The following is a 27,733-nucleotide window of genomic DNA, read 5'->3' on the forward strand; positions in this document are numbered from 1 at the left end:
ATTAAATTGATACTGGACTCTTGATTTGTTCTGACTTGACTTGCTGTGGACTCGAGTGAAGCTGACTCTCCTGTCCTCCTGTCTGGTCCAGGCCGACCTGCAGCTGGGTCTGACCCAGGAGGAGGTGAGCCGGAGGAGAGCGTACCACGGCTGGAACGAGTTCGACATCAGTGAAGAGGAGCCGCTATGGAGGAAATATATCTCCCAGGTACCAACCTGCTTCACTTCAACTGTCTCACACACAAGCTTCACAACACGCTTTTAAAGTTTTAAACAGCGTCTTAAAAACCTTCTTTTTATCCTGGTTTTCCATTGATTTTATTGTTTTTTTTGTTTAACTTCTTTCTCTTTAACTTCTTCTTTTATGTCTGTTTTGCTTTGGTAATCTTTTATATTGTGTTCTTTTAACAAACTGTTGTCGCTTTTTAACATTATAATAATAACTTTACTTATATAGCATCTTTAAAAACAGAGTTTACAAAGTGCTTTGACAGTCAAAATAAAAGACATTTTGATTATCCTGTTATGCTTAAACTACTGTGGATCTTTTTGTGAAGCACTTTGTAACCCTTGGTTTCGAAAGATGCTATATGAATAAAGTCTTAATTACTTATTTACATAATTGCTTTCTCACTTTAAGGTGGCAGCTTACTTACAACAAAAGCAAACTTGCCTGAAACTGAACCTGAGTTAAACACATCGCTGTATACAAATGTGTGTGTACTCGCTGCAGCTTTGCTTTGTTAGTTTTCTGACACTCCATGCCAGTGGGAACACATAGAGATTAAAGAGGTAACCGTAACCTAAGGAAACTGAAAATAGTGATGACAAAAACTCAGAACAACAACGATGGCTGCAGAGAAAGAGCAACAAAAGCGGCTGAAGGAATACGAGGATGTGGAAACTGCTGTAGCCGTGATACGATTCATTTTGAAGAGTTGACCACAAGAGGCAATCAACCAGCAAAAGAAAAGTAGACAGTTTCCCACAAGGCAACACAACCAATCATGTGGTATTTTAGACCAATCACAGACAATGGTGCAGTTTGGTCAGTAAGCCTGTTCACACTGCAGAGTCCAAAGCTAATGCAGCGCTTTGTTTTTTCTGCAGACGCACCTTTTTGTTTGTACCAACCCGCCGAAATTCATTTCCGCAGCAAAGACACAGCCGGGACATAAAAGACAGTACAGACAACAAGCTGTGGTGGTGCAGGAGTACCAATCAGAAAACAATAATAGAGCTCAAAATAGAAACAACATGATAGAACAATAGAGGACAGGTCAGCACTCTGCTGGATACAGAGCAACAAACACACAGGATTATTATCTGATCTTCCAGACAAACTGACTGATGGGATTTCAGTTCACTGGACAAACTGTTAGAAATCCAACCATGTCTTTAACCAAGGCACGGACCAGACAGAAGACTCATGTGACAGCATCAGTGATAAATCTGTGACGTTCTGCTCCTCTGGTGCTTGGTGGTCTTTTAGTTCTGGTTCCTCATCTGCTGCTGCTCTGGTCCCCGGTTCTGGTTCTGGTGCACAGGGTTCCTAGGCAGGTCTGGAAAGTCTAGAAAAGTATTAAAAATGAATTTGATCATTTCCAGGTCTTGAATAGTTTGGGAATTTGGAAAATGTCGCGGTTCAGGTCCGATACACCCATAATTGTAGCTTTTATGTTGTTGTAGAGCCACTTTGAGTCCACAGTTTTTGTTGATGTGAAGAATAATGTTCAGATAGAGGGACGCTCTTATTACCCAGCCGCTGTCAGCATGCATTATATCAAATACCCACCAAAATCAAATCCGGTCAAGAACATAGAGTCTGGGAAAAATATGGAATTTTAAAATGGAAAGCGTGTAGGAACCCTGCCAATCATCTCACATATTCTGATATTTGTCGCTGTGAAGAACAATCTTCATCTATACAGTGATGTGACCTAGTTAGCAGGGGCAAGATGTCTATCTGCCTAAATCATATTGAACACCAGACAAAATCTTCAAAACAAAACAAGGTCTGGAAAAAGTATGGAATTTTTTAATTGAAAATGTGTAGGAACCCTGAGTGCAGGCTGCAGTGTTAAAAATGTTCTTCGGATACTTCAGAAAACATGAATTGTAAAATACTTCTATGAGCCTGTAGAGGGAAATTAGTCAAGTCAATTTTATTGTCCCAGATGGGCGATTTATGCTGTAGCAAGTATAAAGACATATCACAACATAAAACATATAGTGTCACATAGAAACAGTAAAGGAAAGGCTATATTCTGCTGCAGCGTTGTCTTCAAGGCTTTGTACATTTAAAACTGCTTAAATATAAAAATATGTCTCATCACTGTGAAATGGACATTAGAACATGTTTATTCACATTGACCACAAGACTGACACTGCACTAATGAAGAGACACATATGTGCTCTCTTTATCTCTCACACACTCTCTCTCACACTCACACACACACACACACACACACACACACACACACACACACACACACACACACCCACACACGTGCTGTGGGGTAGAGTTGGTCTGCCTCCTGGTTTTCCTCTCTCCCCTCTAAAGTCACTATGGAGGGTAAAGTGTCACTGCAGCTAGAGAAGAGAAAAACATTGTGTACCCATGATGAAAATGAAAAGGTAAATGAAAATAAACTGTATTATCTGTATTATTATGTGCATTGTCATTGGTAGGCGGTGTGTATTCCTTCCTGCTGGTCCTGGTTTGAGTCTGGAGACACAGCCCGGGCTCAGCAGCTAATCTGACAGTCAATGTTTTAATACCGCTGACTCTTATCTGATGATGAGTTTCACAAAGCCCTTCACAGATAGCAGCCTGAGCGCAGCTTTAGGCTAAAGCCTATATACTATTTTTATCTTCTGCCTGACTAAATGTCTGGGAGGCTTGTCATCTTCCAGACTTTAATCATTTTGCCACAATAATGCAGTGGAATCCAGAGCTTATGGCCAGTAGCTCAGTGTGTGGTCAGACTGCAAGAGCAACAAAAAAAACCAAATGATCTAGTGGGGAAAGATAATATTATTCTGGACATATTTTTGAGGACACAAGAATACGTTTTGTCTTCTTCAGCGTGATGTCGCCCCCTGCTGGTCGGAGGACCGGACCGGTCGCACACGCAGAGGGACGGGACGTTTAGTGGTGCCGACTGTCCTGTGGCTTTATGAGAGCTACTGTAACCAGCTTTAGTCAACTTGAGGGAGGTTATGTTCTTTAAAATAATAGTCTATCATACACCTGTGTTATGTTAGCATTATCACCAAATCAGAATTTTTTCCCCCAGAATTAAAAAATGGACATATATATATATGTATATACTGTGTGCTAAACCATTAGCATGCACACTGGACAGATCATAGGTGCCAGTCCTCTCATCACATACTGGGGAGAGTAAGGAGACCAGTGGGACAAACTAACAAAGAGTCAAAGTAGTTCTTTAACAGAGAAGTTGACCAGTGGATCCCGATTTGATCTTGCCTGGGTCCAGACCTTTGACTCCGCCCACTCCACCAGTTGACTGATTCTGGTCTGGCATCGTGACATGAAACAGCGGTTTCTCGATTGAAAAATGATCGGTCCAATGAGCGCCGGGGGGGGACTAACGATTAGCCAATCAGCATCACGGGTGGGACTAATGCCGTTGTCAAGCTGTTGTCAAGCTGTGTGTCGGAACCAAGGAGGAGTAATAACAACAATGGCGACCGCTGTAGACAAGATAGACGCTGCTATCCAGGCTGTTCTAAATCCATTAAAAGTACCGATTACTTTGAAATCCGAAATACTTTGTTTTTAATTGGTTCCGTGTTGTCAAAGATGCTCTATACTTTCTGAACCGTCTCTGGTGTTGTCATGGCTACGTATCAGTATCGACTTAAAATGACGTTAGATTCAGGCGGATACGTCGGTCTCTAGTGATTGGTTAGGGAAAATCGAATCCCCCTCCCCCACGGAAATCGGTTAGAGTGGAGGCAATGTCAGACTGAAGATGGAAATGGAGTGTAAGGAGTTGACAGTTCTGTCTGATATCAGGCAAGATTTGATCTCTAAATAGTGTAGTCCTAGATTGGAGATCATAGATATGGCGTTAGGTATTTACAAATCAGTAGACCATGGATCTGGATTCAAACACTGTTGTATTTTCATCAGGCTGCCTACATGACAAGCTGCTCCATTCAGTTTGGGAGCCAGTGTGAAAGTTACAAAGACATTTTTAAGAGTTGTTACCGTGAGCTGCGGCAGAAAAAAAACAAGAGCGGTTTGAAAGGACACAGAAACTGTTCTGGGGATAATGATTTGGGGGAGAAGCTGCCGGACCCCGCTGCTGGTAGCTACGTCCAAGGTCGGCTCACAATGCATTATGGTCCATTTGGCCCAGACTACTGACCGGGGATGTCGCATTGCATTGTGGGAACAATTAGTGCTCTGAAACGTAGGCCAGAATTTTCACGGTGCAATCAGCAAAAAATGTCTGACGCACGCAATAGCGGACGAGTTAATGATGAGGGATCCAGACCTGTCAGTGCCTTAACATTTACCAACCAATCAGATTGGAGCAGTTAAACAGTAGTGAGGAAGTAGTAGTGATAGTAAGAAGAATAGTAAGTGAAGTTTGTTTCCTGGCCTGTTTTGTCCTCATGAGCTGCTGACAAGGACAGAAACTGCTGCTGAGGGAGCAGAGACTGAAGACTGAGATAAATATAGAAACTCCACCAGGAGAGAGGGAGATGAGAGGTGGAGGAGAAGGAAGTGAGGGAGAGGAGAAGTGATGCGACAGGAGAGAGGAGGAGAAAAAAGGATAAGAGGAGAGAGAAGAGGAAGAGAAGGAAGGACACAAGAGGAGGAGAGAAGGAAAGATGCCAGAGGAGAGGAAGAGAGAGGAGAAGAAAGCGGGATACCAGAGGAGATAGAGGAGGAGAGAGAGGGATACCACAGAAGAAGAGAAGAGAAGAGAAGGATACCAGAGGAGAGGAGGAGAGAGGAGAAGAAAGCGGGATACCAGAGGAGATAGAGGAGGAGAGAGAAGGAAACGGCAGGAGAGGAGGAGAGAAGAGAAGGAAGGAAGGATACCAGAGGAGAGGAGGAGAAGGAAGGATACTAGAGAGAGGAGAGGAGGAGACGGAAGGATACTAGAGGAGAGAGAGGAGAGGAAGTGAGAGCAGAAGGAAGGATACTAGAGGAGGAGGAGAAGGGATAAGACATGAGAGGGAAGGAGAGAAGAGAAGGCTGATGGTTCACACTGAAACAGAGAGGAGGCCCTTTCTCTCTCTCTCTCTCTTTCTCTCTCTCTCTCTCTCTCTCTCTCTCTGTTCACCCAGGTGTCTCTCTCCCTCCTCCCCTTCTGCTGCTAGTTTTAACAGTAACAACAAACGATGCTTCCTCACCATCTGTATAACAAGGAGTCATACTCTTGTTGTCATGACAACATAGCAAAAAAGAAAAAAAAAACACCCAACCTGTAATTATTGTATTCAGTGAATTCTAGTCAAAGAATCCTACAACACCTTCTTTAACACTTTAATCCACTGAGCGTCTGATTTCTATTAGATTTTTATTATTTTTATTTGTTTTGGTAGTAGTAGTAGAAGCAGTAGCAGTAATAGTAGTAGCAATAATAGTAGTACTAGTAGTAGCAGGAGAGGTAATAATAGCAATAGTAGTAGTTGTGTGGTTCTGCTCTAGTCTGTGTGTGTGTGTGTGAGTGCTATTGTAGTGGTAGGACAGGGGGCTATAAAAATATATTATTATATTAAGTGTGTATTTTGTATTAGTGTATTTTACATATATGTATTGCGTTTCCTTATCTGGTTATTGTCACTATTTTTGTCTTAATTTAAATTAGATTTAATGTGAAGCACATTGAGCGTACCAAGTGTATGAAAAATGCTATACAAATAAAAATGACCTGACTAGGGCTTATCGAAATCGCAATATGGCCTACTGCAATTTTCAAATCACAGGAGGCGCAATATTTGTGTAAAGGTGAAATGTGTCCAAATAGCATTTTAAAGTAAATATTGTGGTGCTGCAGAGATGTCCTGGCCTGCACATCATATTCCACAGACTTAAGAAAACATCTTTGTTTGGTACAGATCCCCGCAAAAATCACACCATAATCATTTTAATACGTTTTTCAATGAAAATGAGAATAATGATGTAAAAATGATCATTCCCTCTGATATCGCAAATCATATCGCAATTGCAATATCAGTCAAAATAATCGCAATTAGATATTTTTTCAAAATCGTTCAGCCCTAGACCTGACTAACTTTTTGCTTTGGTGGCAGTAGTAGTAGCAGTAGAAGTTGTAGTAGTAGTAGTTGTAGTAACAGCTGTAGTTGTAGTTGTAGAAGTAGTTGTAGTAGCAGTATTAACAGCAGTAGGTGTAGTAGCAGTAGAAGTTGTAGTAGTAGTAGTTGTGGTAACAGCTGTAGTTGTAGAAGTAGTTGTAGTAGCAGTATTAACAGCAGTAGGTGTAGTAGCAGTAGAAGTTGTAGTAGCAGTAGAAGTAGTAGTAGTAGTAGTTGTGGTAACAGCTGTAGTTGTAGAAGTAGTTGTAGTAGCAGTATTAACAGCAGTAGGTGTAGTAGCAGTAGCAGTAATAGTAGTGTTATTATAAACATGTCATGCTGATGGTGGGTCAGACTGACCAGCAGCCTCCTCCACTGTTTCCAGCCTGCTAGATGTTTCTCAGTCAGTGGAAGTCAGTTCACTCTGCAGGGAACCAGCATCATGTAGAGTCCTGTTCTATTCTAAACAGCTAGATGTCTGGTACAACACAGAGACAGTGACTTTGGGGAGGGATTAAAAAGTTCCTGGTTAGTGATGAGTGAAGGGTGAAGCGGTTCCTGTGTGGTTCGGCCCTGTCGGCATGGAAACCAGGTCATCTGCATGCTGGAGCTGAAAATAGAGCTGAAACTGTTGGCCTGCTTCACTCACTGAGCTCAGCTCTTCTCTGTGGATGACTGACACTTGATTCAGCCTGATGACATGTCAAGACGCACACACACACACACACACACACACAGAGACACACACACACACACACACAGAGAATATAGGGTGTTGACATTGATTGTGCATTGTGGTGTTGCTAACCCACTTTACTCATGTCATAACCCCCCTTCTCTCTCTCTCCCTATCTCTCTCTCTCTCTCTCTCTCTCTCTCTCTCTCTCTCTCTCTCTCTCTCTCTCTCTCTCTCTCTCTCCCTCTGTCTCAATTCAATTCAGTTGAAGGAGCTTTATTGGCATGACGCACGGTTGCACACTTTGCCATAGATTCAAACATAAACAAAATAAAGTACAATAAAATTAAATAAACCGCATATTAAATCAATAATATCAATCAATTTTCACATACAATATTACTGTATAATAACAATGATGTCTCTAATAACGGCCTCTCTCTCTCTCTCTCTCTCTCTGTCTCTCACTCTCTCCCTCTCTCTCTCTCTCCCCCTCTCTCTCTCTCTCTCTCTCTCTTCCTCCAGTTCAAGGATCCTCTCATCCTGTTGCTGTTGGCCTCGGCGGTCATCAGTGTTCTCATGCACCAGTTTGATGACGCCATCAGCATCACTGTGGTACGTTTCACCACACATCACACTGTCACATCACACTGTCACATCACACTCCACTCACTTCACACACTCCACTCTTCTCAGACCAGTTCTCCTCTGGACCAGACCGCTGCTGCTGTTTAGGTCCTAGAAAGGCAAACTAAGCAGGGATGCTCAGTGGTCTGCAGCAGTGACCCGGTCCTTTCTGTGTGCATGCTGGGATAATGCAATGCATGCTGGGATAGCCTCCAGCTCCCTGTGACCCTGGATAGGAATGAGGAGAAAATGAGAACATACAGAATTGCATCGTTATATATATGCTATACAGAACTGTTTCATTTCCGGTCAAAACGGCCAATAAGTGCAAGTTATTTACTGAATATAATACAGTTTTTTTCAGTATTTAGTGTGTCCACCCCCCTTGCAAGTGAATTAAGCTATATCTATTCTCATCAGAAATATTGGCTTCAGCCATTTTTGAGGCAGCTGAGGTGTGTTTGGGTCATTGTTTGTGTGAATGTTAGTGTCTTTAAGTGTGCTAGCAGTGATGTCAGACACTTTTGGGAACAACTTCTGTTGGTTTTAAGATTGGAAGGATGGAAGAGTTAAAGTGGTAGTAAAGAGAGGACAAATTAAATACTGACAGATTTGATATACTTTGGTACACACTTGTATAAAGGGTAGAACCAAAATTTCCTCTTGTAGGACAATAAAGTATCTATCTATCTATCTATCTATCTATCTATCTAGTGTTGGAGGCTTTTTTGTATTTTTCTGTTAAATATACGTTTCCTGCATTATTGTCTGACACCAAAAAAATAAATGATCTGTACTGAAAGGCTGATTGACTGGAAATTAACTAGAAGAAGGGTGGTGGTTTCTGACTTTTGCACAAGTACTGTGTGTATATACTTATACTGTTTGTATAATAATGACAAAGGTGGTGAATATTTAGCTGCAGGTGGAGCTACAGGCTGTTGGCTGATAATTAAAGAGTTTGTGAGCTGACAGAGAGGAAACACACATCTGTAGTTGGATGTAGGTTAACTGTCACTGCTGGCAGCCTCTGGCCTCAGGAAAGTGTTTGAGCTGCAGCAGTGTGTGACGAGTCATTTCAGACATGTGACCTGACTGGTCAGAAACCTGATGCAGCCTCGCTGGTGTCTTTCTTACAGCAAACAGTGATGCTGTGCCAACTGTTCCTTAAACAGGGAGCCAGTTCCTCCTGTTATACACTCACCGAGCACTTTATTAGGAACACCTGTACACCTGCTTACTCATGCAATTATCCAGTCAGCCAATCATGTGGCAGCAGTGCAATGCATAAGATCATGCAGATACAGGTCAGCAGCTTCAGTTCATGTTCACATCAAGCATCAGAACGGGGAACAAATGTGATCTCAGTGACTTTGGCCGTGACATGGCTGTTGGTGCCAGGCGGGCTGGTTTGAGTATTTCTGAAGCTGCTGATCTCCTGGGATTTTCACACACAGCAGTCTCTAGAGTTTACACAGAACGGTGCGAAAAACAAAAAACATCCAGTGAGGAGAACGGCCAGACTGGCTGGAGCTGACAGAAAGGCTTCAGTAACTCAGATAACATCTTTACAGCTGTGGTGAGCAGAAAAGCATCCCAGAATGCAACACGTCCAACCTGGAGGAGGATGTCACTTTGCTAGCTGATACCTACCCAGTATTAGTACTGAGCACTTTATTAGAAACACTGTGTTCCTATTAAAGTGCTCGGTGAGTGTATATTCTTATGTTTATCTTTAAAAAATCGAGTAATAAAACAGCAGTTGAGGAGCAGTCAGGACCAAACACCATTTGGCTTGTGATGAAACTTAACCCAAAAAAGTACATATTACCAGCCCATGAAATTTGAAGTTGATGCAGAATTTCTTATATTCTGCTCATAAAAGCAGAATTTAGTGAGTGAGCTCCTGTATAAAGGTATGCAGAGAAAATAAACATGTAAAAACATCCCTTCCTTATCTCCTTTTTCCCTTTTATACTTAAAGAAAATGTTATCTGAAAAATTATCTGCTCTTTTGATCCAAAATGAAAGTGTCTTCTGTCCAGAGTGTTTGGGCTTCATGGCTGTAATTTGTTGACAGCTGGACATCGAAGACATTCTGGCTCATCTGTCTGTTGGTTTCAGTTCAGTTCAGTTCAGTTTATTCACAAATCAGTTAAAATACAATAATAAGTACAATCATATGAGACATAATGGAGATATGTGAAATGGGACACCCTGATAAGCTATCTGAAGTTTGAGAATAGGGGCCCAGACACTAAGCCGATAGTATTTAAAATATATGTTTACTAACACGTCTAGATTTGAAAATGTATTATACAGTAACATTTACAACCTACACAACACCTAAGACTAACCTAAGACCCTAAAAAGTACTACTAAATGGTCTTAAGACATTTATTCCATCAGTCTAAACATTGATTAAATAGGTAAGATACAATAAATAGAGACATATGGCATATGGTTTGTGTGGTTTGTCAGTAGATCCTCGCTGCCAGCCGAGCAGTTCAGCTCAGGATTCAGTTTCAGTGGGAAAGGAAGCAGTCGGCTTCAGGTTTACTGAAACTTATTTGTTTATTATTATTAAACCTTTATTTAACCAGGTGAGTCCCATTGACATTACTCCGAGGGAGCCCTGGCCAAGATATAACAGCAATACAGAGTTTCAAACAACATACAAGCAAACATTAAAAGCACATAAAACAAAACATACAGCAGCAACTCACAGAATCATTATGCCTAAAAGACAGACAGGAGGAAACGGGTCTAGCTTAGGGAGAAATTACAAATTCCAATCGAATTTGCCTCCAAACCCTTCACTACATCTTTGAATGCCCTAATCGGGATCAGCTCATCTAGTCTGCAAGTGGTTCAGGCTGCAGGCCGGAGAACATAAAGGCCCGTTTGCCAAATTCAGTGCGAACCTTAGGGACGGACAGTAAGAGCGTGTCATTAGAGCGCAAACAATAATACTTAACCCACTGTCTTTGTCTTTCTCTGTCTGTCTGTCTCTCTTTTAACAGGCCATAATAATAGTTGTAACAGTTGCCTTTGTCCAGGTAAGTCCTGTGTGTGTGTGTGTGTGTGTGTGTGTGTGTGTGTGTGTGTGGGAGGGAGAGAGAGCGAGAGAGAGAGAGCCGGGGTAATGCCTGCCTCTGCTAACAAATGTCTCTGTTCATTTTTCATGACCTCATAAATGTTGAAGGCTTTATGGGGCCATGAAACACGAACAGACGTTTACAGTGTGAATCTTTAAGCACTCTACAATCTGTTGCACACTCAGCGGTGGGTGGGTTGTGTGTGTGTGTGTGTGTGTGTGTGTGTGTGTGTGGAATACATTTCCAGAGATACATTGCTGAATTTTGGTAGTTTTTATTTTCTCCACATTATTTGGTGTGTTGGTGTGAGTTGCTGTGTCCTCTGTCTGTAGGAGTATCGGTCAGAGAAATCTCTAGAAGAGCTTGGGAAACTCGTGCCTCCAGAATGTCACTGGTGAGAAACACATACATCCTTTTTTTCCTCTCTTCTTCTTCTCTTCTTCTTCAGAATACAGACAGTTATTGATGATAGATGTGTGTGTGTGTGTTGGTTTGTTCTGAGCGTCAACATGGCGGCAAGGCAGAAGAACAGGAAGCTTTGCTCATAACGGAGCTGCTTGATAGAAAACAGAAGAAACAGACTCTACAGGATAAATTAAATCAGAAACTGATCTGAAAACCTCCAGTCATCCCAACGCTCCACCAGGCTTTCTCTGGTTTATCTTTGTTTCGGTCGGACCGTCGTCTCTGTGTTCACCGCTAGTTTCTACAGAACAAACGTAGGAACGCCTCTGATTGGCTGAACGGACGCTGACGAATCCGAAAGTTCAGCTGGGTTGAAACCTTCTGTCATCAGTCCTGTCAGACAACAGACAGCTGTCAGTGGAAATGAACTGAAATGAACAGAGACAGACGGACGGATCAGAGTGACCGCCGCCTTACTCTTCTGTTTATGTGGGTTCAGTTCCCACTGGGGCCCCCCATAATGAAAACACACACACTGATGCTACTGTAAGGTGCTTTGGGTAAAAGCCTCCACCAAATAGCAGAGTTATGTCTTGGTACTGTAGGGTTGTAATGCTTCAACAGATATGAAGTGACCAGCCACTGAAAACAACAGACTTTGTGTTTGTTAGAAGGAGAAACGGAGGCTTTGCCGTTGTCTCCCATCGACCAGCTGAGTCTCCATCATGGAGGAACACTGTAGAACTGTGTGTTAGTTAATAAAGTGTAAATCTGCACCAGAGGTGGTAGAAGAACACAAATTCCCTACTCAAGTAAAAGTGCAAATACTCATTTAAAAATATACTGTGGTAGAAGTTGAAGTATCATTTCAAATCCTTTACTCAAGTCAAACTATAAAAGTATGTAGACTTAAATTTACTTAAAGTATAAAAGTAAAAGTCGTTCTCTAAAAAAGTCATTTCTAATGTTCTAAACTGGTTTTCTGTTGAGCGTTCCTCTGAATCCCAGATGAGAAAGAGTCTGCAGCTCAGATCAGGAACCTGAACCCTAGCAGCTGAATTCACAAACGTTAATTCTCTCTCTTGTCGCTTCTCTCTTCTTCCTGTTGCTTCTGAACAAGCAGCCGATCACATCTGGCTCTTGATCAGCTGCTTCCGGGATGGAAGCCGTCTGATGCTGAAAACATTTTTTTTTTTTTTAGAAAATCAGTTGATGATTTCCCGAGAGTAACAAGTCTGTTTTGAAAATGTAGTGTAGTAGAAAGTACAGGATTTTCTTTTGAAATGTAGTGAGTAAAAGTAAAAAGTCTTCAGTGAAAGAAAAACTTAAGTAAGATTTTCAAGTATCTGTACTTTACTCGAGTACAGTAATGAAGTATTTTTACTTTGTTACCCCCCCACCTCTGATCTGCACCAAGCAGCTGTCAGCAGAGAGCAGCTGAGTCAGCTTGTTGTGGTGTGGCTGTAGATCCATTCAGTAATGTTCTCAGTAAAAGTGTGATAAGGTGGATTTGTTTCCAAATGTAGGTTACTGTGACACAGTAAACTGTCTTGTGTTTAGAGCGTGGGTTAAATCACCTGGAATCCGTCTGTAGTTGTTAAAACAACATCAAACTGACCAAGAAAGAAGTGACCGAGACAAACCTCCGTCTGGATTACAGCTGCAGCTGTTTCGTCTCGTATCGTCTCTTGTCTCTCGCTCTCCTCCTCTCTCCCACAACCTGTCTAAAATCCACTTTGAAACGCAGACTTTTTGCTCAGGAGCATTTTCTCACGCGCAGCCAGACGGAGGTTTGAAGGTTTGAAGGTTTGAAGGTTTGAAGGTTTGAAGGTTTGAAGGTTTGAAGGTTTGAAGGTTTGAAGTTTTGACGGGTCGATGTCGCCACAGGAAGGAGATTTACACCGAGGGAATCCTGTGAAACGTCTGCTTCAAACAAACTCCTTAGGCCGGGATTTACACTTCAAATAGCAGCAGACAGAGGGAACAGCTGCCCTCATACACACACATACACACACACACACACACACACACACACACACACACCACTCAAAATTTAGAACAGCAGGCCTGTAATCTGAAGATATCTCATGCTGTGGTTGTACTGTCAGGAGTAGAATTGGATCATGGGTCTGCTTTATCTGTCTGATTCTATTCTCCACTTCCTCCCTCCTTCTCCCTCCACCCTTCACCCCCCCCACCACACACACACACACACACACCCTCCCCCCCCTCCAGTATCAGGGAGGGGAACCTGGAGCATCTTCTGGCCCGGGAGCTGGTTCCTGGGGACACCGTCTGTCTGACGGTGGGAGAGAGAGTCCCAGCAGACCTCCGCCTCTTTGAGGTAAAAACACACACACACACACACACACACACACACACACACACACACCTACTCACCTACATGTAAATACACCAACAGGTAGGGATGGGGCGATATATCGGAATTCAATAGATTGCAATGCAAAAATATAACAATCCGTGTCAGGAACATGAATGGTGATATCAGCTCCATGTTATTCTGCTGTCAGGAACATGAATGGTGATATCAGCTCCATGTTATTCTGCTGTAGTAATCACTAATGAGACTCTTGACCATCACAGTTTCACAAGCTCTCCATCCAAATTATATTATTGTCACTTTGTAACGACATTTTTAAATTGTTGCTTACATTCTAGCAGCCAATGGCATCGCTAGAATGATCTGAGTCTCAGAAATAAACAGAATTCTGCAGTCAGACTTTGTTGTCACTGAACTTTTATTGATCACATGGTATCCTGGTTGTATTGATCCTGAACCTCAGATCACATATCGAATCGTATTGTGAGATAAACGGATTGTCCCATCCGGACAACAAGGAACTAACTAACTAAGCCTCCACCAAATGTTAATGTTCATATTTGTTTATTTGTATGGTGATAAAATGCAGAACTAAGTGATGAAACATAGGTGCTAAAGCAACAATGTTCATTTTTTTGGGGAGAGGAATAGTGAATAAGGAGACCATCCTTCAGCTGGAAAGTCCAGGTTCAAGCACTGGTTCTCAACCTGGGGATCAGGTCCTCCCCAGGAGATCACAAGATCATTTTGGGGGGTCGTGAGTTGATTTATGGGATAAGTTTATATCACTTCTTTAGTGATGCACAGCAGCAAAAAAAAACAAAAACCGATGTGTTTTAGCCCTAGGCTTTCCTCAGCGTTACTGAAACAATTGTGGGTGTGACCGCTATTTAAACAGCAGCCAGGAACCTGCTGGTTATTACAACCAGCTGCTACAAATCATCCAAACAGGCATCATAAAAAAGAAGTACTAATAAGAAAAATAAGAAAAATAAGAAAAATTGAGACAATCAGAGGAGATATATCACATTATGTGATTACAACAACCAGATAGTGACCGATTGATTTACACACTAACAATAAAAATAGCACGTATGTGGGTCTACATCTGTAACCTCATCATGTGCACGATCTCCATAAAAAACTGCCTACAAATACATGTACATAAATACAAATAACCATCCTCAAATAGCTCTGTAGCTGACCTGTGACCTCTGACCCCCCCAGGCCACTGACCTGTCGGTGGATGAGTCCAGTCTGACGGGGGAGACGACTCCCTGCTCCAAGTCCACCTCCCACCAGCCGGCCACCTCCAACGGAGACATCGCCTCCCGCAGCAACCTGGCCTTCATGGGAACACTGGTGCGCTGCGGCAAGGCCAAGGTACTGGACTGAACCTCCACCTGCACCTCCACCTGCACCTCCACCTGCACCTCCACCTCCAGACCGACACACACCACCCAAAACACTGTCACAGTCACTCCCCACTGCACAGGGAGTGTCTGGAATATCATGGAACTTTGACAGGGAGACTCGGGGAATTTTAGACATTCTCTGGAAATATCAGGGAATTTTACAGTTGGGTCACTTTTACAGGAATATTGCATAACATATATATTTCCCAACTTGTTCCACACATTCATTACATTAGATTGTTTTCAGAAGGGAAACTTGCTTGTGGAGGCACTCTGACTCAGTTATGGAAAAGTCATGGGATTTTACACTAAATTAACTAAATGTACAGGAGTTTGTCTCAGCCCCCGCCACGCCAGACACATTTTACACACATGATTTTATCACGTTACAAGATATAAACCAAGTCTTGGAACTGTTAGACTTGGTGTTAGTTACATTAGTTAACTGTTTTCTTAGAATCGAAATCCCTCTAAATGCCAGGTTCAATAAATATACAGTGATTTGTTTGGGTGACATTTTGCAGGGAAATACAGAGTGCTAACATACAAGCGCTAACACATAAGCTGTTTCTGGGGTCCCTCAGGGCATCGTCATGGGAACCGGAGAGAACTCAGAACCTCATATAAAGTGTAGAGACAAAAAAAAGTCTGAAATTGTCTTATTTTAAGGCCTTAAAAAGTATTAAAGAACAGGTTAGTAGTTCAATTTGCATCCTGTCTGCTTTACTAAACAGAGATGGACTTCATGTCTTTTAAGAATTAATTTCCTTTGTCCTTTTTCTTATTCTGCACATTTATAGTTTCACAACTTTCATTATCTGTTCAGTCAGAAACAGGCTGGATTTGCTTCTTTATTTTGGTTGTTAAATTGCTTTTAAATACGGTTCCAGGAAGCATTAAAAAGGTCTTGAAAAGTTTTAAATCTGGCTTTCTGGAACTTGCAGAAACCCTCATGTCTCTGTTTGTCTCTCTACTTATAGACAGTAGAATATACATAACTCTCCACCTATAGGCTCAGTTATGGAGAAAACGTGTGAAACTAGAAGTTCTGTGAGAGAACTATTTGTTCTTCTCGTTGTCCATATTTGACTTGTGTTTTTTGTTTTTTTGTTTGAGCTGTTAAACTTCTGTCTCATCTCCTGCTCTCTGGCGTCCCGCAGGGCATCGTCATAGGAACCGGAGAGAACTCAGAGTTTGGGGAAGTGTTCAAGATGATGCAAGCAGAGGAGGTACGCTTTGTTTCTGGTTTGCTGGTAAAGGAACTTGCACATCAAAAATATAGATTCTGCAGTGTGTGTGACGCTAAGCTAACTAGCATAGAAGCTAGTGTGGAGAGCATTCTGCCGACTCTATTAAATTAGAGTTCAGTTGTGATGCCCAAAGTTAATTATTTGTTTGAATTGTCCTAAAGGTTTAATTTAGTTAAGTTGCAAATGATAATAACACTCAAAATGGACAGTAGAACAGAAATTCAAACTTCTTGGTCGAGGCCAGACGCTCGGCTCTGCAGCTACAAAGTTTTGAACAAGAAAAACATGCAATGTATTTCAGTATTTCAATATATTCTCACAGTGATTTTGTGTTATTTTTGTTTTCATAGAACAGCTAACCTTATTTGACTTTAGCATCAGCTCTGTAGCCAACCGTTAATAAAAACAACTCCTTCTGAGCTTCCCGTCGGCCCCAGCGATGGATCAGCTGTTCTCCAAGCTTCGTTTCTTGAGACGTTTCTTCCTGTCGTCATTCACATAAATATTGTAGAGAACTGTGAAGCTTTGAACGGCTGGAATCAACTTCTCCTCCATTTTGCACTCGCCAGGCAGAATTATTGTTCATGAAACTAAATCACATAAGTTGGTAAAAAGGCAAGCTCTGAAATCTGATTGGCTGTTGACGACCGATGACGGTGAAAACGAGCTTGTTGAGCGTCCAGACATCAGCTGAGTTCTCTTTCAGTCGAGACCTCGACGTCACCACATATGGGATACGCCTTCCTGAGGCGCTTTGCTCCGAAGTCCTCTAAAACCACGCAGAATGGCTGATTGAGCTGTCAATCATCCCTCGTCAACCGAGAATATATATATGATGTGACAGCGGAAATTACCTCTTTCACCCTTCCTTCGCGGTGGACTTCGAAGCCTCTATCGAAGACTATCTATTATCTATTCTTTGCACTACTTGGCTGTGTTTCTCTCATTAGTTCACGACTGATAAGCTCACTGCAGCCGGTATTCTGCCCCTGCCAGAGCGTCGTTGAGCTTTTTGGGCTGAATTGCGAGCGCTAGCGGCTAGCCCGCTAAGCTAGCTAGCCACAGCTAAGTCTCTGAAGGTAAGCGGGCTAATTCTATTAGCTAGGCTACTTAGCCTACCGTATCTTCGCAGTGCGATTCCGTTGGAGTTTACACTCCTTGGTGACTACGGTTACCTTCTTTTCAATTTTATTGCAACGAGATACTAATTTGTTCTTTCTTCTAGAGATTGCCGGCGAGGTCACGCTATGCAGCGCGCCTCGTGCAAGATGGCGGCCTCGAGACGGTGTCCATGTGGCCGCTACATTCCCTCCTCCGATGAGCACGACCTGTGTGTGTTCTGCCTAGGCCCCGAGCATGCAGACAGCTCGCTAGGCCTGCCAGGATCATGCACTGCTTGCTCTAAGATGGCTCCCAGTGACCTTAAATATAGAGCGGCCCTTTTTGAACACAATTCCCCCATGGAAACCATGCCCCAATCGAGAGATGCGGCTGGCTCCAGTAGGGCGGATCCACACATGGGCCATCATGGTCTGACCCTCCAGAGACGGCAGCCCCAGCTTCATTCCCCCCCACCTGTTGAGTTCTGTGGTGCGGCGGCAAGCAGGGAGGCCGAGGAAATCCCACTGCCTGGGGTTTCCTTTTACAACAGTGAGGAGGAAGTGGAGTTTTCGGAAGAGTATGAGGGAGAAGAGGAGGACCCAGGAGAGGAAGAGACAGAGGAGGGAGAGCTCCCCTCTGCTGAGCCCCATAAAAGATTTAGGGTGGCTCCTCTCACCAAGGAGCTGGAGGAGCTGGTTGGTAAGGCAGCACAGTGGCTGGAGGTGCCCTGGCCTGATCACCCCCCTCCAGCAAGGTCTCGCCTGGGGAACGCCTTCTACCCAGACTCTGAGAAGAAGGCACAGTCACGCCCACTCCCCTTTTTCTCAGATGTCTTTGATGAAGTAGGGCGTGCATGGAAGGCCCCGTATGAAGCTAGGGCCCCTGTGCAAGGGTTCCTCCCCTACACCAGCGTGGATAAGGCAGCAGAGGTTGGCTACCTCAGCATGCCCCCTGTTGAGGAGGTAGCATCTTATCTCTCCCCCACATCCACCGGTCGCGGAGGCAAGCCCCAACTCCCTACTAAGCCCTGCAAGATCACCTCTTCCCTGGCAGAGAAGACCTACAGCTGTTTAGGCCAGGCTGCTGCTGCCCTGAACACGTTGGGCCTTCTACAGGCCTACCAGGCCTCCCTATTAAAGGAGCTGGATGCCAACATCACCCAGGATTCAGTCACTGAGCTCAGAAAAGCTACTGACTTTGTCATGACCCTATCCAGATGCTCCGCCCAGGCTGTTGGCAGATCAATGGGTTTTTCTGTTTGCATCCAGAGACATTTATGGCTGAATCTAGCTCAACTACAGGCTGAGGAACACAGAGCACTACTAAACACACCTGTGTCCCCCTCAGGCCTCTTTGGGCCTGCTGTTGATGACATGCGCAAGCGCTTTGAAACAGATAAGAATACAGAGGCAGCTCTCAAAGACATGATGCCCAGACGGAGATATGACAGGAAACCTGCACCTCCATACTCCTACGGGCCTCAGCAGCAGCACCAACCCCGGCCTAAGCAGCAGCACCCTCGCCAGCATTCTCTCAGCTCAAGGGAGACGCGCACCAGAGAGGACTGACCACCCACCTGCCAGGACTGCACCTCAGCCGGCGGTGGGCAGAGGCTGGGCCAGAGAGCGATTCAGGCCGAGGGCAGTGGGCCGTGGGCACCAGCCCACAAAGGAGAGACGGGCCTGATGCCATTATAGCTATGAAGAGGGCGTTTCCAGAGGACTCTGTTCAGTTGTGTCTCTCACTGAACACTCTGATGGAAGAGCATGTGAACAGTTTTGCCCCCCAGCCCAAGATGGCGCGGGTCTCCACTTCTCATGTCTCCCCCTGCTCTCTTACACACGTAGGGCTCCCCACTCCCATGTTAAACTCAGTGAGTGCCCCCCCTACTCTCACCCCACTAGTACACCAAATCACTCCCATGTCCAGTACAGCGAGTGTGGTTCCTGCTGTTGTCCCACAAACACAAATGTCACATCTTTCTCAACAGCATTTAATAAAGTCAAAAACTGTGAGGTTTCTCCCGTTTTACACAACCAGTCTGTCTCATTCTCCCACTCTGTCACACAGAGGAAAGATATGAGCCCTACACGACTAGTAGAGTCTGGGACAACATGCATAAACAATATAATGAGCTTAGGGCGCCCCCCTGTGGTGGCGGTAGGGAAGCCAGTGGACCACTTAGAGACATGGCGCGCATGCGCAGGTCCCTGGGTGGTAAAAACTATGTCGGAAGGCTATGTTCTTCAAGTCGCACGCAGCCCCCCTCCTTTTATGAGCATAGTGGACTCTACGGTACAAGACCGGCAGGTTCATGTCTTAAAACAGGAAATTCTGTCACTCCTGGCAAAGGGGGCTATAAGACGTGTTCCTCCGTCAGAAGCGAACGACGGCTTTTACAGTCGGTATTTTCTGATCCCAAAGAAGGACGGGGGTCTCAGACCAATTCTGGACCTACGGCTGCTAAACAAGAGTTTAAAAAGGCTTCCCTTCCGCATGCTCACACATCAACAGCTTTTTCGAAGTATCCGTCAGAACGATTGGTTTATTACCATCGATCTGAAAGATGCATATTTTCACGTCCCGGTTACAGTGAGCCACAGAAAATTTCTGAGGTTCGCATTTCAAGACGAGGCATACGAGTACCTCTCGCTGCCGTTCGGTCTGAGTCTGGCCCCAAGGACCTTTTCAAAGTGCATGGAAGCGGCGGTAGCCCCCCTGCGCCAGAGAGGGATTCGTCTATTTTGCTATTTAGACGATTGGCTAATTGCGTCAGAGTCGAAAACATAGGCAGAGAGGAATGCGAGGATAGCTATATCCCACTTAAACTCCCTCGGTTTGATGATAAATTGGGAAAAGAGCTGCGTGAGGCCAAGCCAACAGACTCTGTTCCTGGGGCTGGAATTAGACTCCACACTGATGTGCGTAAAGCTGTCGGAAACAAGGATATCTTCCCTCGAGGCATGCGTGGCAAGGTTTCGGCTGGGCAAACGGGTTCAGTTCACCCTGTGTCAGAGGTTACTAGGACTCATGGCAGCAGCGGTGGCTGTGATTCCGTTGGGTCTATTGCATATGAGACCCATACAGGAATGTCAGTCAGAATCATGGTGCAGATCTGCTCTCCAGAGGGAAGCCCCGCGCAACGGAATGGAGGCTCCATCCGGAGACAGTGATTCAGATCTGGGAACGATTTGGCGAGGCAGACGTCGACCTGTTTGCAAGCCGAGAGGCGACGCATTGCCCGTTGTGGTACTCGCTACGGAGAGACGACCCTCCACTAGGCGTAGACGCTCTCGCTCACCAGTGGCCAGGCTTGCGCCTTTACGCATTCCCTCCAATCCCGCTGATTCCAGCAGTATTGGACAGGGTGCGCGAGGAGGGAATCTCGCTATTGCTAGTTGCTCCTCGCTGGCCCAGCCAGATATGGTTCGCGGACTTGATGGCTTTAGTAGTCGGCACTCCGTGGGAAATACCATTACGCAGGGACCTATTATCACAAGCGAAAGGGATAATTTGGCACCCACATCCCCAGAGATGGAAACTATGAGTTTGGCCCCTGAGTGGAGAGCACTGTCAGATCGGGGAATTCACGCGTCTGTAATCTCCACAATCCAAAGTGCTAGAGCCCCCTCAACGAGGGCACTTTACACTTATAAATGGCGCATCTTTGAGCAATGGTGCGCCGCGCGTGGAGTTAACCCTTCTGCTGCCCTATAGCTGATATCCTGCTGTTTTTACAGGAGCTGTTTGACAAGAGTCTCTCGCCATCTACCCTTAAGGTTTATCTCGCGGCTATCTCGGCGTGCCATATGGGTATTGATGGTGGCTTCCCGGGTAATCACCCGCTGGCTTATCGGTTCCTTAAAGGCGCGAGGAGGTTGAGGCCGGCTTGCGCTCGACTGATGCCAAATTGGGATTTAACTATAGTGCTAAACGCCTTGTGCCAGACTCCGTTTGAGCCCATGGAGAGTGCGCCAATTAAACTGGTCTCCTTAAAGACAGGGTTTCTCTTGGCTACAACCTCTGCGAAGCGCGTGGGGGACCTTGCGGCTCTGTCTGTTAACAATGTGTGTATGCAATTTGCAGAAGAGGATAGCAGTGTGACACTATGCCCCAATCCAGCATATCAGCCAAAAATATTTCCTCTCACTACAGGACGAGGATTATTAGGCTTGCTGCTTTTTCTCCCCCTCCGTTTGCGTCGGAGGATGCGCAGGTTTTGAATAGGTTGTGTCCTGTCAGAGCCTTGCGCATTTACGTGAACCATACGAAAGACTGGCGGAGCTCTGAGCAGTTATTCATATGTTTTGGAGCTCAGACTAAGGGTCGCGCTCTCTCCAAACAACGCTTGGCGCATTGGATAGTGGATACTATTTCCATGGCCTACAGTTTGGCACAGAAAGAGCTTCCACAGGGGCTACGCGGACACTCTACACGTGGCATGGCAGCTTCGGTGGCGCTTGTGAATGGGCTATCCATAGAGGATGTTTGTGCGGCAGCCAGCTGGGCTTCCCCTCATACCTTTGCCCGTTTCTACAATCTGGATGTCACTCAGAGCGTTGCGCATAGTGTGTTGTCAGTAATGACGTCCTGTAACCCACAAGCACCTTCATAAGTTATATATGTAGCCTATTTTTATAGCCCACTATATATATACATATTTTCCCCACGGCCATCCTTGCCTTAGTTTATTGATCCCCATGATTCAGGTCAGCGCATCAGTATCATCAATCATAGTGTTATGGGCCACGAGATGTGGTTTTTATCTCCTCTGTGTGGTTAGGGACGCGGACGGGCTCGTCGTGGGGGGTATATGTTCCCATATGTGGTGACGTCGAGGTCTCGACTGAAAGAGAACGTTGGGGCTATGATATAGCCCTGGTTCTCTGAGGGAGAGAACGAGACGTCACCACAGAGGGCCTCGCCCTGTCCGGTGCCTCAGTGTGTTCTGGCCACCGCGAATTAAGGGTAAATGAGGTAATTTCTGCTGTCACATCATATATATATGCTCGGTTGACGAGGGATGATTGACAGCTCAATCAGCCATTCTGGCGTGGTTTTAGAGGACTTCGGAGCAAAGCGCCTCAGGAAGGCGTATCCCATATGTGGTGACGTCTCGTTCTCTCCCTCAGAGAACCAGGGCTATATCATAGCCCCAACGTTTCCCTGGTTGGAGATGAATGGACTGATGCTGACTTGTTATCGTGTTGCTCACAGTCTGAACACACAGTCAGGCACCTATGAACACGTCTGATTTTTTTTTTTTTTTTTTTAAACTTATTTTTTTATTTGGTTATTTCTCACATCCCCTTTTACATCAAAAATATTTCAACATAGGTTGACAGTTTCCTTTACAAGGGGTTACAATTGAGATAATGAAAATAATAATAATAACAATACTGAAAATAACTAACGTAAATAACACATATCAAAACTAAACTAAACATGGGCTATATACAAGTTCACCTTACATAGACACACATATTCAGTCCAATATACAGAAAGATATCCATATTATTTATCTAAAAATAAAAGTATATGGTCGTTCCATTATCAATCCCAATGGTCCCCTATTGCCTCCATTAATGGTGTCCATCTTTCTATAAAAATGTCCCTCACGTATGATTTTTTAAAGTATAATTCATGTTTCCTGTGTGTTTGTTGTGCTCAGGCCCCTAAAACTCCGTTACAGAAGAGCATGGACCTGCTGGGGAAGCAGCTCTCGCTCTATTCCTTCGGCATCATAGGTAGAGTATGTTAGTTAGTTTTCCACTCAGTGATACAGAATCAATCGCACACCCAGAAATGAATAAGGCATGACACTACAAAGAGAAAAACACTCTCCGCACACTTCTGTCAGATGCAAAAGTTCTGTTTGTGTTCAGCTAAGCTTTGAGTTAATGGACCTTAGCTGAATAAACAGTACTTCTTCATCTGACAGAAGTGTGCGGAGAGCATTTTTCTCTTTCTCCTCCTTCTTTTTCGCTCATTAATACCTGTACTGTGTCAGTCTTCAGCCTCAGCAGCGTACGCACATGTCCTCAGGCTGGTTTGTGTTTCAGGAGTGATCATGCTGGTGGGCTGGCTGCAGGGGAAACGCATCCTGGACATGTTCACTATCGGAGTCAGGTGAACTGAATCAACAGACACACCCTGCACACACACACACACACAGAGGCAGAGTTTACAAAGTGCTTTACCAGACGGTATAAAGCAAGAACAGTACAATATATAATGAGGAGATAGTAGTATGCAGTGTTCTGACATTATGTAAAAAATGCATGCTTTTGACTTGTTTCGCTTTTCCAGTATAATACATCATGAATCTGTTATGACGCTTACATTTTTGCACCTCATGTACATATTACACAGCATGTTGTGTTATATTCTGGTGATAATGAAGGGGAAGCAGCCACCAGCCAAGTTAGTGAACCCTGCCAGACACCCAGCCATCAGTCTGAGGTCCAGTTCTAGTTTGTTTATTTCTCCAGTCCTTTATCACAGCCTGTCTCAGAGGACTGTGCACAGAATGAGCCGAACTAAAACTAATTGATCAGCAATCAACCATAGAACAGAATGATATAGAACAAACATCAGGAAGAGCAAGACACAGAAAAACAGATTTTTTCAAGACAGCCTACCTGTTCTACCTACAGTAGTGGAAGAAGTACTGAGATCTTTTACTGCAGTAAAAGTAGCAATACAACAATGTAAAGATACTCCATTACAAGTAAAAGTCCTGCATTCAAAATCTTACTTAAGTAAAAGTACATAAGTATTGGCAGCAAAATGTACTTAGAGTATCAAAGTAAACGTACTCATTATGCAAACTGTCCCCATTTAGAGAGTTATATTTTTCATAAATTATTGGAATATTAATACTGATTTATTGACATACATGTACATGTAAGCAGCATTTTAAAGTTGTCAATGTGAAGCTAATCTTAACAATTTAGCTATACTTTTGGGTAGTCTAATCTATAACAATGCTATTTTATAGTTATTTTATAAAGATGATGAAATGTTTTAAATATAAAATATTGATCTGAAAAGTAACTAGTAACTATAGCTGTGAAATAAATGTAATGGAGTAAAAAGTACAATATTTCCCTCTAAAATGTAGTGGAGTATAAGTACAAAGTAGCATAAAATGGAAATACTAAAGTACAAGTACCTCAAAATTGTACTTAAGTACAGTACTTGAGTAAATGTACTTAGTTACTTTCCACCACTGTCTACCTATCACCACCAGCCTTAGAGCTTTGAAACATACAAGGAAAGACTTCCAAGGAAAACCCAGTTCTATTATAAAAGTGTGAAAAAGTCAAAGCGGCCAGTGAATTAGTGAATGTACAGCCAGTGTGGCCAGTAGACAAAACATTCAGTGTGACTATCCTGTGTGCTTATAATGTGCTGTGGATGCATTACCTTACCGACTCACTTGAAGTGCGATGTGACCCGTTTTGTTGATTATTGATTACTGATCATGCCCCCCCCCCCCCCCCCCCCTCCTCCAGCCTGGCGGTAGCTGCCATCCCAGAGGGCCTGCCCATCGTGGTGACGGTCACGCTGGCCCTGGGCGTGATGCGCATGGTGAAGAAGAGAGCCATCGTGAAGAAGCTTCCCATCGTGGAAACACTTGGTACGATCATGTGTTTTTTATAATCCGTGACATTTTCCCTCAAATACATGTTTGTTTTGCGGCTCTTTATCGCTGCCTGCTCTAACTCAACAGCGATCCAACCTGTACTCAGTTGATGAAAGCTTTTCTAAGCAGCCGGTGTGGAAGTGATGCGTTTTGCATTTCCGGTTTGTTTGGAATCAACAGAAGAAGAAGAACTGGGTAGTTAGCATGAGCAGCGATAGCCACCATGGCTGAACAGACAAAGAAGAGTAGAGCTAGCCAACTATTTTGATAATCGATTAATCGGTAATTTCGAGTAATTTTTTAAGAAAAATACGTCAAAATTCTCTGATTCCAGCTTCTTAAATGTGAATATTTTCTGGTTTCTTTCCTCCTCTATGACAGTAAACTGAATATCTTTGGCTTGTGGACAAAACAAGACATTTGAGGACGTCATCTTGGGCTTTGGGAAACACTGATCCACATTTTATAGACCAAACAACTAATCGATTAATCGAGAAAATAATCGACAGATTAATCGACAATGAAAATAATCGTTAGTTGCAGCCCTAAAGAAGAGAGAAACTCAAACTGCAGCAACAGAAAATCCAAGCTCCGCCCACACTGTTTGATTGACAGGTGATCTGTGGGATGGGCAGTGCAGAAACACCACAGTGAGGCTGAGCACTAATGCTGTTGATTGGCTACTGATGGGTGAAGTCCATCAAAAGTTCAGCTGCAGCCAACGAACCAGGAAACCAAATAACCGATCGATATCAGCCCACGCTTCTGTAGTCGGACAAAATGAACGGACTTCCATGAACCGTTGTTGTTTGTGTTTATGTTGTCTTGTGGTGCGATCAGTTCTGTAGATTAGACCGCAGATCAATAAGACGAGTTTGTCCGTTACTTCCTCTGTTAACATCTCTCCTCCTCTCTCTCTCTCTCTCTCTCTCTCTCTCTCTCTCTCTCTCTCTCTCTCCCTCAGGCTGCTGCAACGTGATTTGTTCGGACAAGACGGGAACGCTGACCAAGAATGAGATGACGGTCACTCAGCTGTTCACCTCAGACGGACTGCATGCCGAGGTCTGGCTGCAATACCAATGCTAACTTTAAATCTCTTGTGTGACTCTTGGTAGAGTCTTGGGTCGTGTCTCTTCCTCCATGATAAAACCCCCAAATCAGTGATTCTGTGATCTGTTGCTCCGGTAGAGGAGACTGGAGAATTGTGTTTTTTTTCTCTCTCCATTCACTGCCATTGTCTGGAGGAACAGTCTGAAAATCACTTCTAGCACATAAAGGAACGCCGACAAAGCAGATTCTGACAAGATATAAAAAAAATAGTCATGCTGCTGAATTGTTTTGAAGTGAATCTCTTTCTTTATGTTATTAAACCTTGGACTGGGATCCAGTTGAAGACGTGCTGGACTGATTGACGAATGTTTGGTGAATGTGTTCAGCTGCTGAAGTCTGCTGTCCAGAGCCAGACTGACCAGCCAGTCTGCTCCAATCCTGCTGCTGCTTCTTTTAATGTTTCCAGTCTGAGTCTGAGTCTGAGCGTTTACATCCTCTAGAGCAGTGGTTCTCAACGTGGGGTCCGTGGACCACCAGGGGTCCTTGAGGGGGTTCCAGGGGGTCCCCAGTCAAATTGATGAATGGTTAAACTTCAGCATTATTTCATTTACAAGAAGTTAACACAATTGGAGAATGTAGAAGAATGACTGTTTTGATCGTAGTTTCTCTGTTATCTCTCTACCTACAATACAGACAGTCATGGGATTCTGGACAAAATCATATCTAACATTAAAAATATTCACAGATTTGGGTCCAAGAGACAAAATCTCATCAAATGGGGGTCCGTGGCCCCGATGTGGACTAAATTACGGGGTCCTTGATATGAAAAAGGCTGAGAGTCACTACTCTAGAGGCCACTTTAAATTGGAATTTCTTGCAGAACTCATTGGTGAAAGTATTGAATGTTTCTAAAATTCAATATTGAATTCAGTCTTTTGCAGCGGTGTTGAAGCAGTGTTGATATTTTGATTATCGTGACAATGCAGTGCCTCGACTGAAATGGGAACGTCAGTGAAATGAGTTGCTGTGAGCCGGAGGAGCTTCGGTCTGGTGCAGAACATTAGTTTGAGTTTCCCCCAGCCAGGAAGCAGAGAGAACAGTGTGCCCCACTTCCCTGCTGTGCAAGCTACAGCTGCATGCTGGGAAAATGGGTTGGGTGACCGTGACAGATTGTTCCAGGGGACATTTTCTACTCTTGGGCCTGATGGCGTCTTTATAATATAATGACACCATAATAGAAACTTGAATATACTAATAACTGCTGTCAAAGCTCAGCTGGATGCAAACGGACACCCAAGTCAGTATTTCACTGAGAGAATTTAATGCATCACAGGTCTAACTTTGAGAGGGAAAATAGATGTCAGCAAATAAACAGTAAATATATACCAACAAGTAGTTTAGATTAAAACTAAAACTTGATTGACAGTGAATTTCCACATCACATACATGCAAACTGGAAAAACATTCATCTTAACAAGTCATTTAGTCCAGTCTGAAAATCTTCCAGTAAAATCTGCCAATATGGTGCGAGCATTTCCACCTGTTTCCAATGCAAATCAACTTTGAAAATCAACACAAATCAGTTTTCTTGATATTATTATTATTATTTATCCCCAAAGGAGGAGGAGGAAATTACAGTGTTGCAGCAGCAATTCACATAAATGACGAAAAACACACACAATGAGGTAGGTAAAAAGTCAGAACGCGGAATTACAAAATATATATATATATATATATATATATATATATATATATATACAGTATATATACACAAAAACTACACTATAACTACTATAAACTATACAACTACAACTAGGCT

At 43.7% G+C, this 27,733-nt stretch overlaps 1 protein-coding gene across 1 annotated transcript in view; it reads left to right on the forward strand.

Annotated features, from left to right (window-relative positions):
- The window catches only part of LOC139667812 (calcium-transporting ATPase type 2C member 1-like), a gene marked incomplete at its 3' end in the record, with an annotated part of 49,856 nt that extends 23,930 nt beyond the window's left edge, over positions 1 to 25,926 (forward strand). Inside the window, exons 3-13 of the mRNA XM_071547286.1 lie at positions 92 to 208; positions 7,505 to 7,594; positions 10,630 to 10,665; positions 11,037 to 11,098; positions 13,345 to 13,453; positions 14,678 to 14,833; positions 16,026 to 16,094; positions 22,888 to 22,963; positions 23,279 to 23,345; positions 24,734 to 24,858; positions 25,829 to 25,926. Coding sequence (XP_071403387.1) covers positions 92 to 208; positions 7,505 to 7,594; positions 10,630 to 10,665; positions 11,037 to 11,098; positions 13,345 to 13,453; positions 14,678 to 14,833; positions 16,026 to 16,094; positions 22,888 to 22,963; positions 23,279 to 23,345; positions 24,734 to 24,858; positions 25,829 to 25,926 — 1,005 coding nt within the window. The remainder of the gene's footprint in view (positions 1 to 91; positions 209 to 7,504; positions 7,595 to 10,629; positions 10,666 to 11,036; positions 11,099 to 13,344; positions 13,454 to 14,677; positions 14,834 to 16,025; positions 16,095 to 22,887; positions 22,964 to 23,278; positions 23,346 to 24,733; positions 24,859 to 25,828) is intronic.
- Positions 25,927 to 27,733: the final 1,807 nt, after the last annotated feature.

The sequence above is a fragment of the Centroberyx affinis genome, unplaced genomic scaffold (genome assembly GCF_046629955.1).
Source record: "Centroberyx affinis isolate AG114_WGS23_722 - 3 ecotype Tasmania unplaced genomic scaffold, CSIRO-AGI_Caff_v1 ptg005775l_1, whole genome shotgun sequence".
Taxonomy (NCBI): domain Eukaryota; kingdom Metazoa; phylum Chordata; class Actinopteri; order Beryciformes; family Berycidae; genus Centroberyx; species Centroberyx affinis.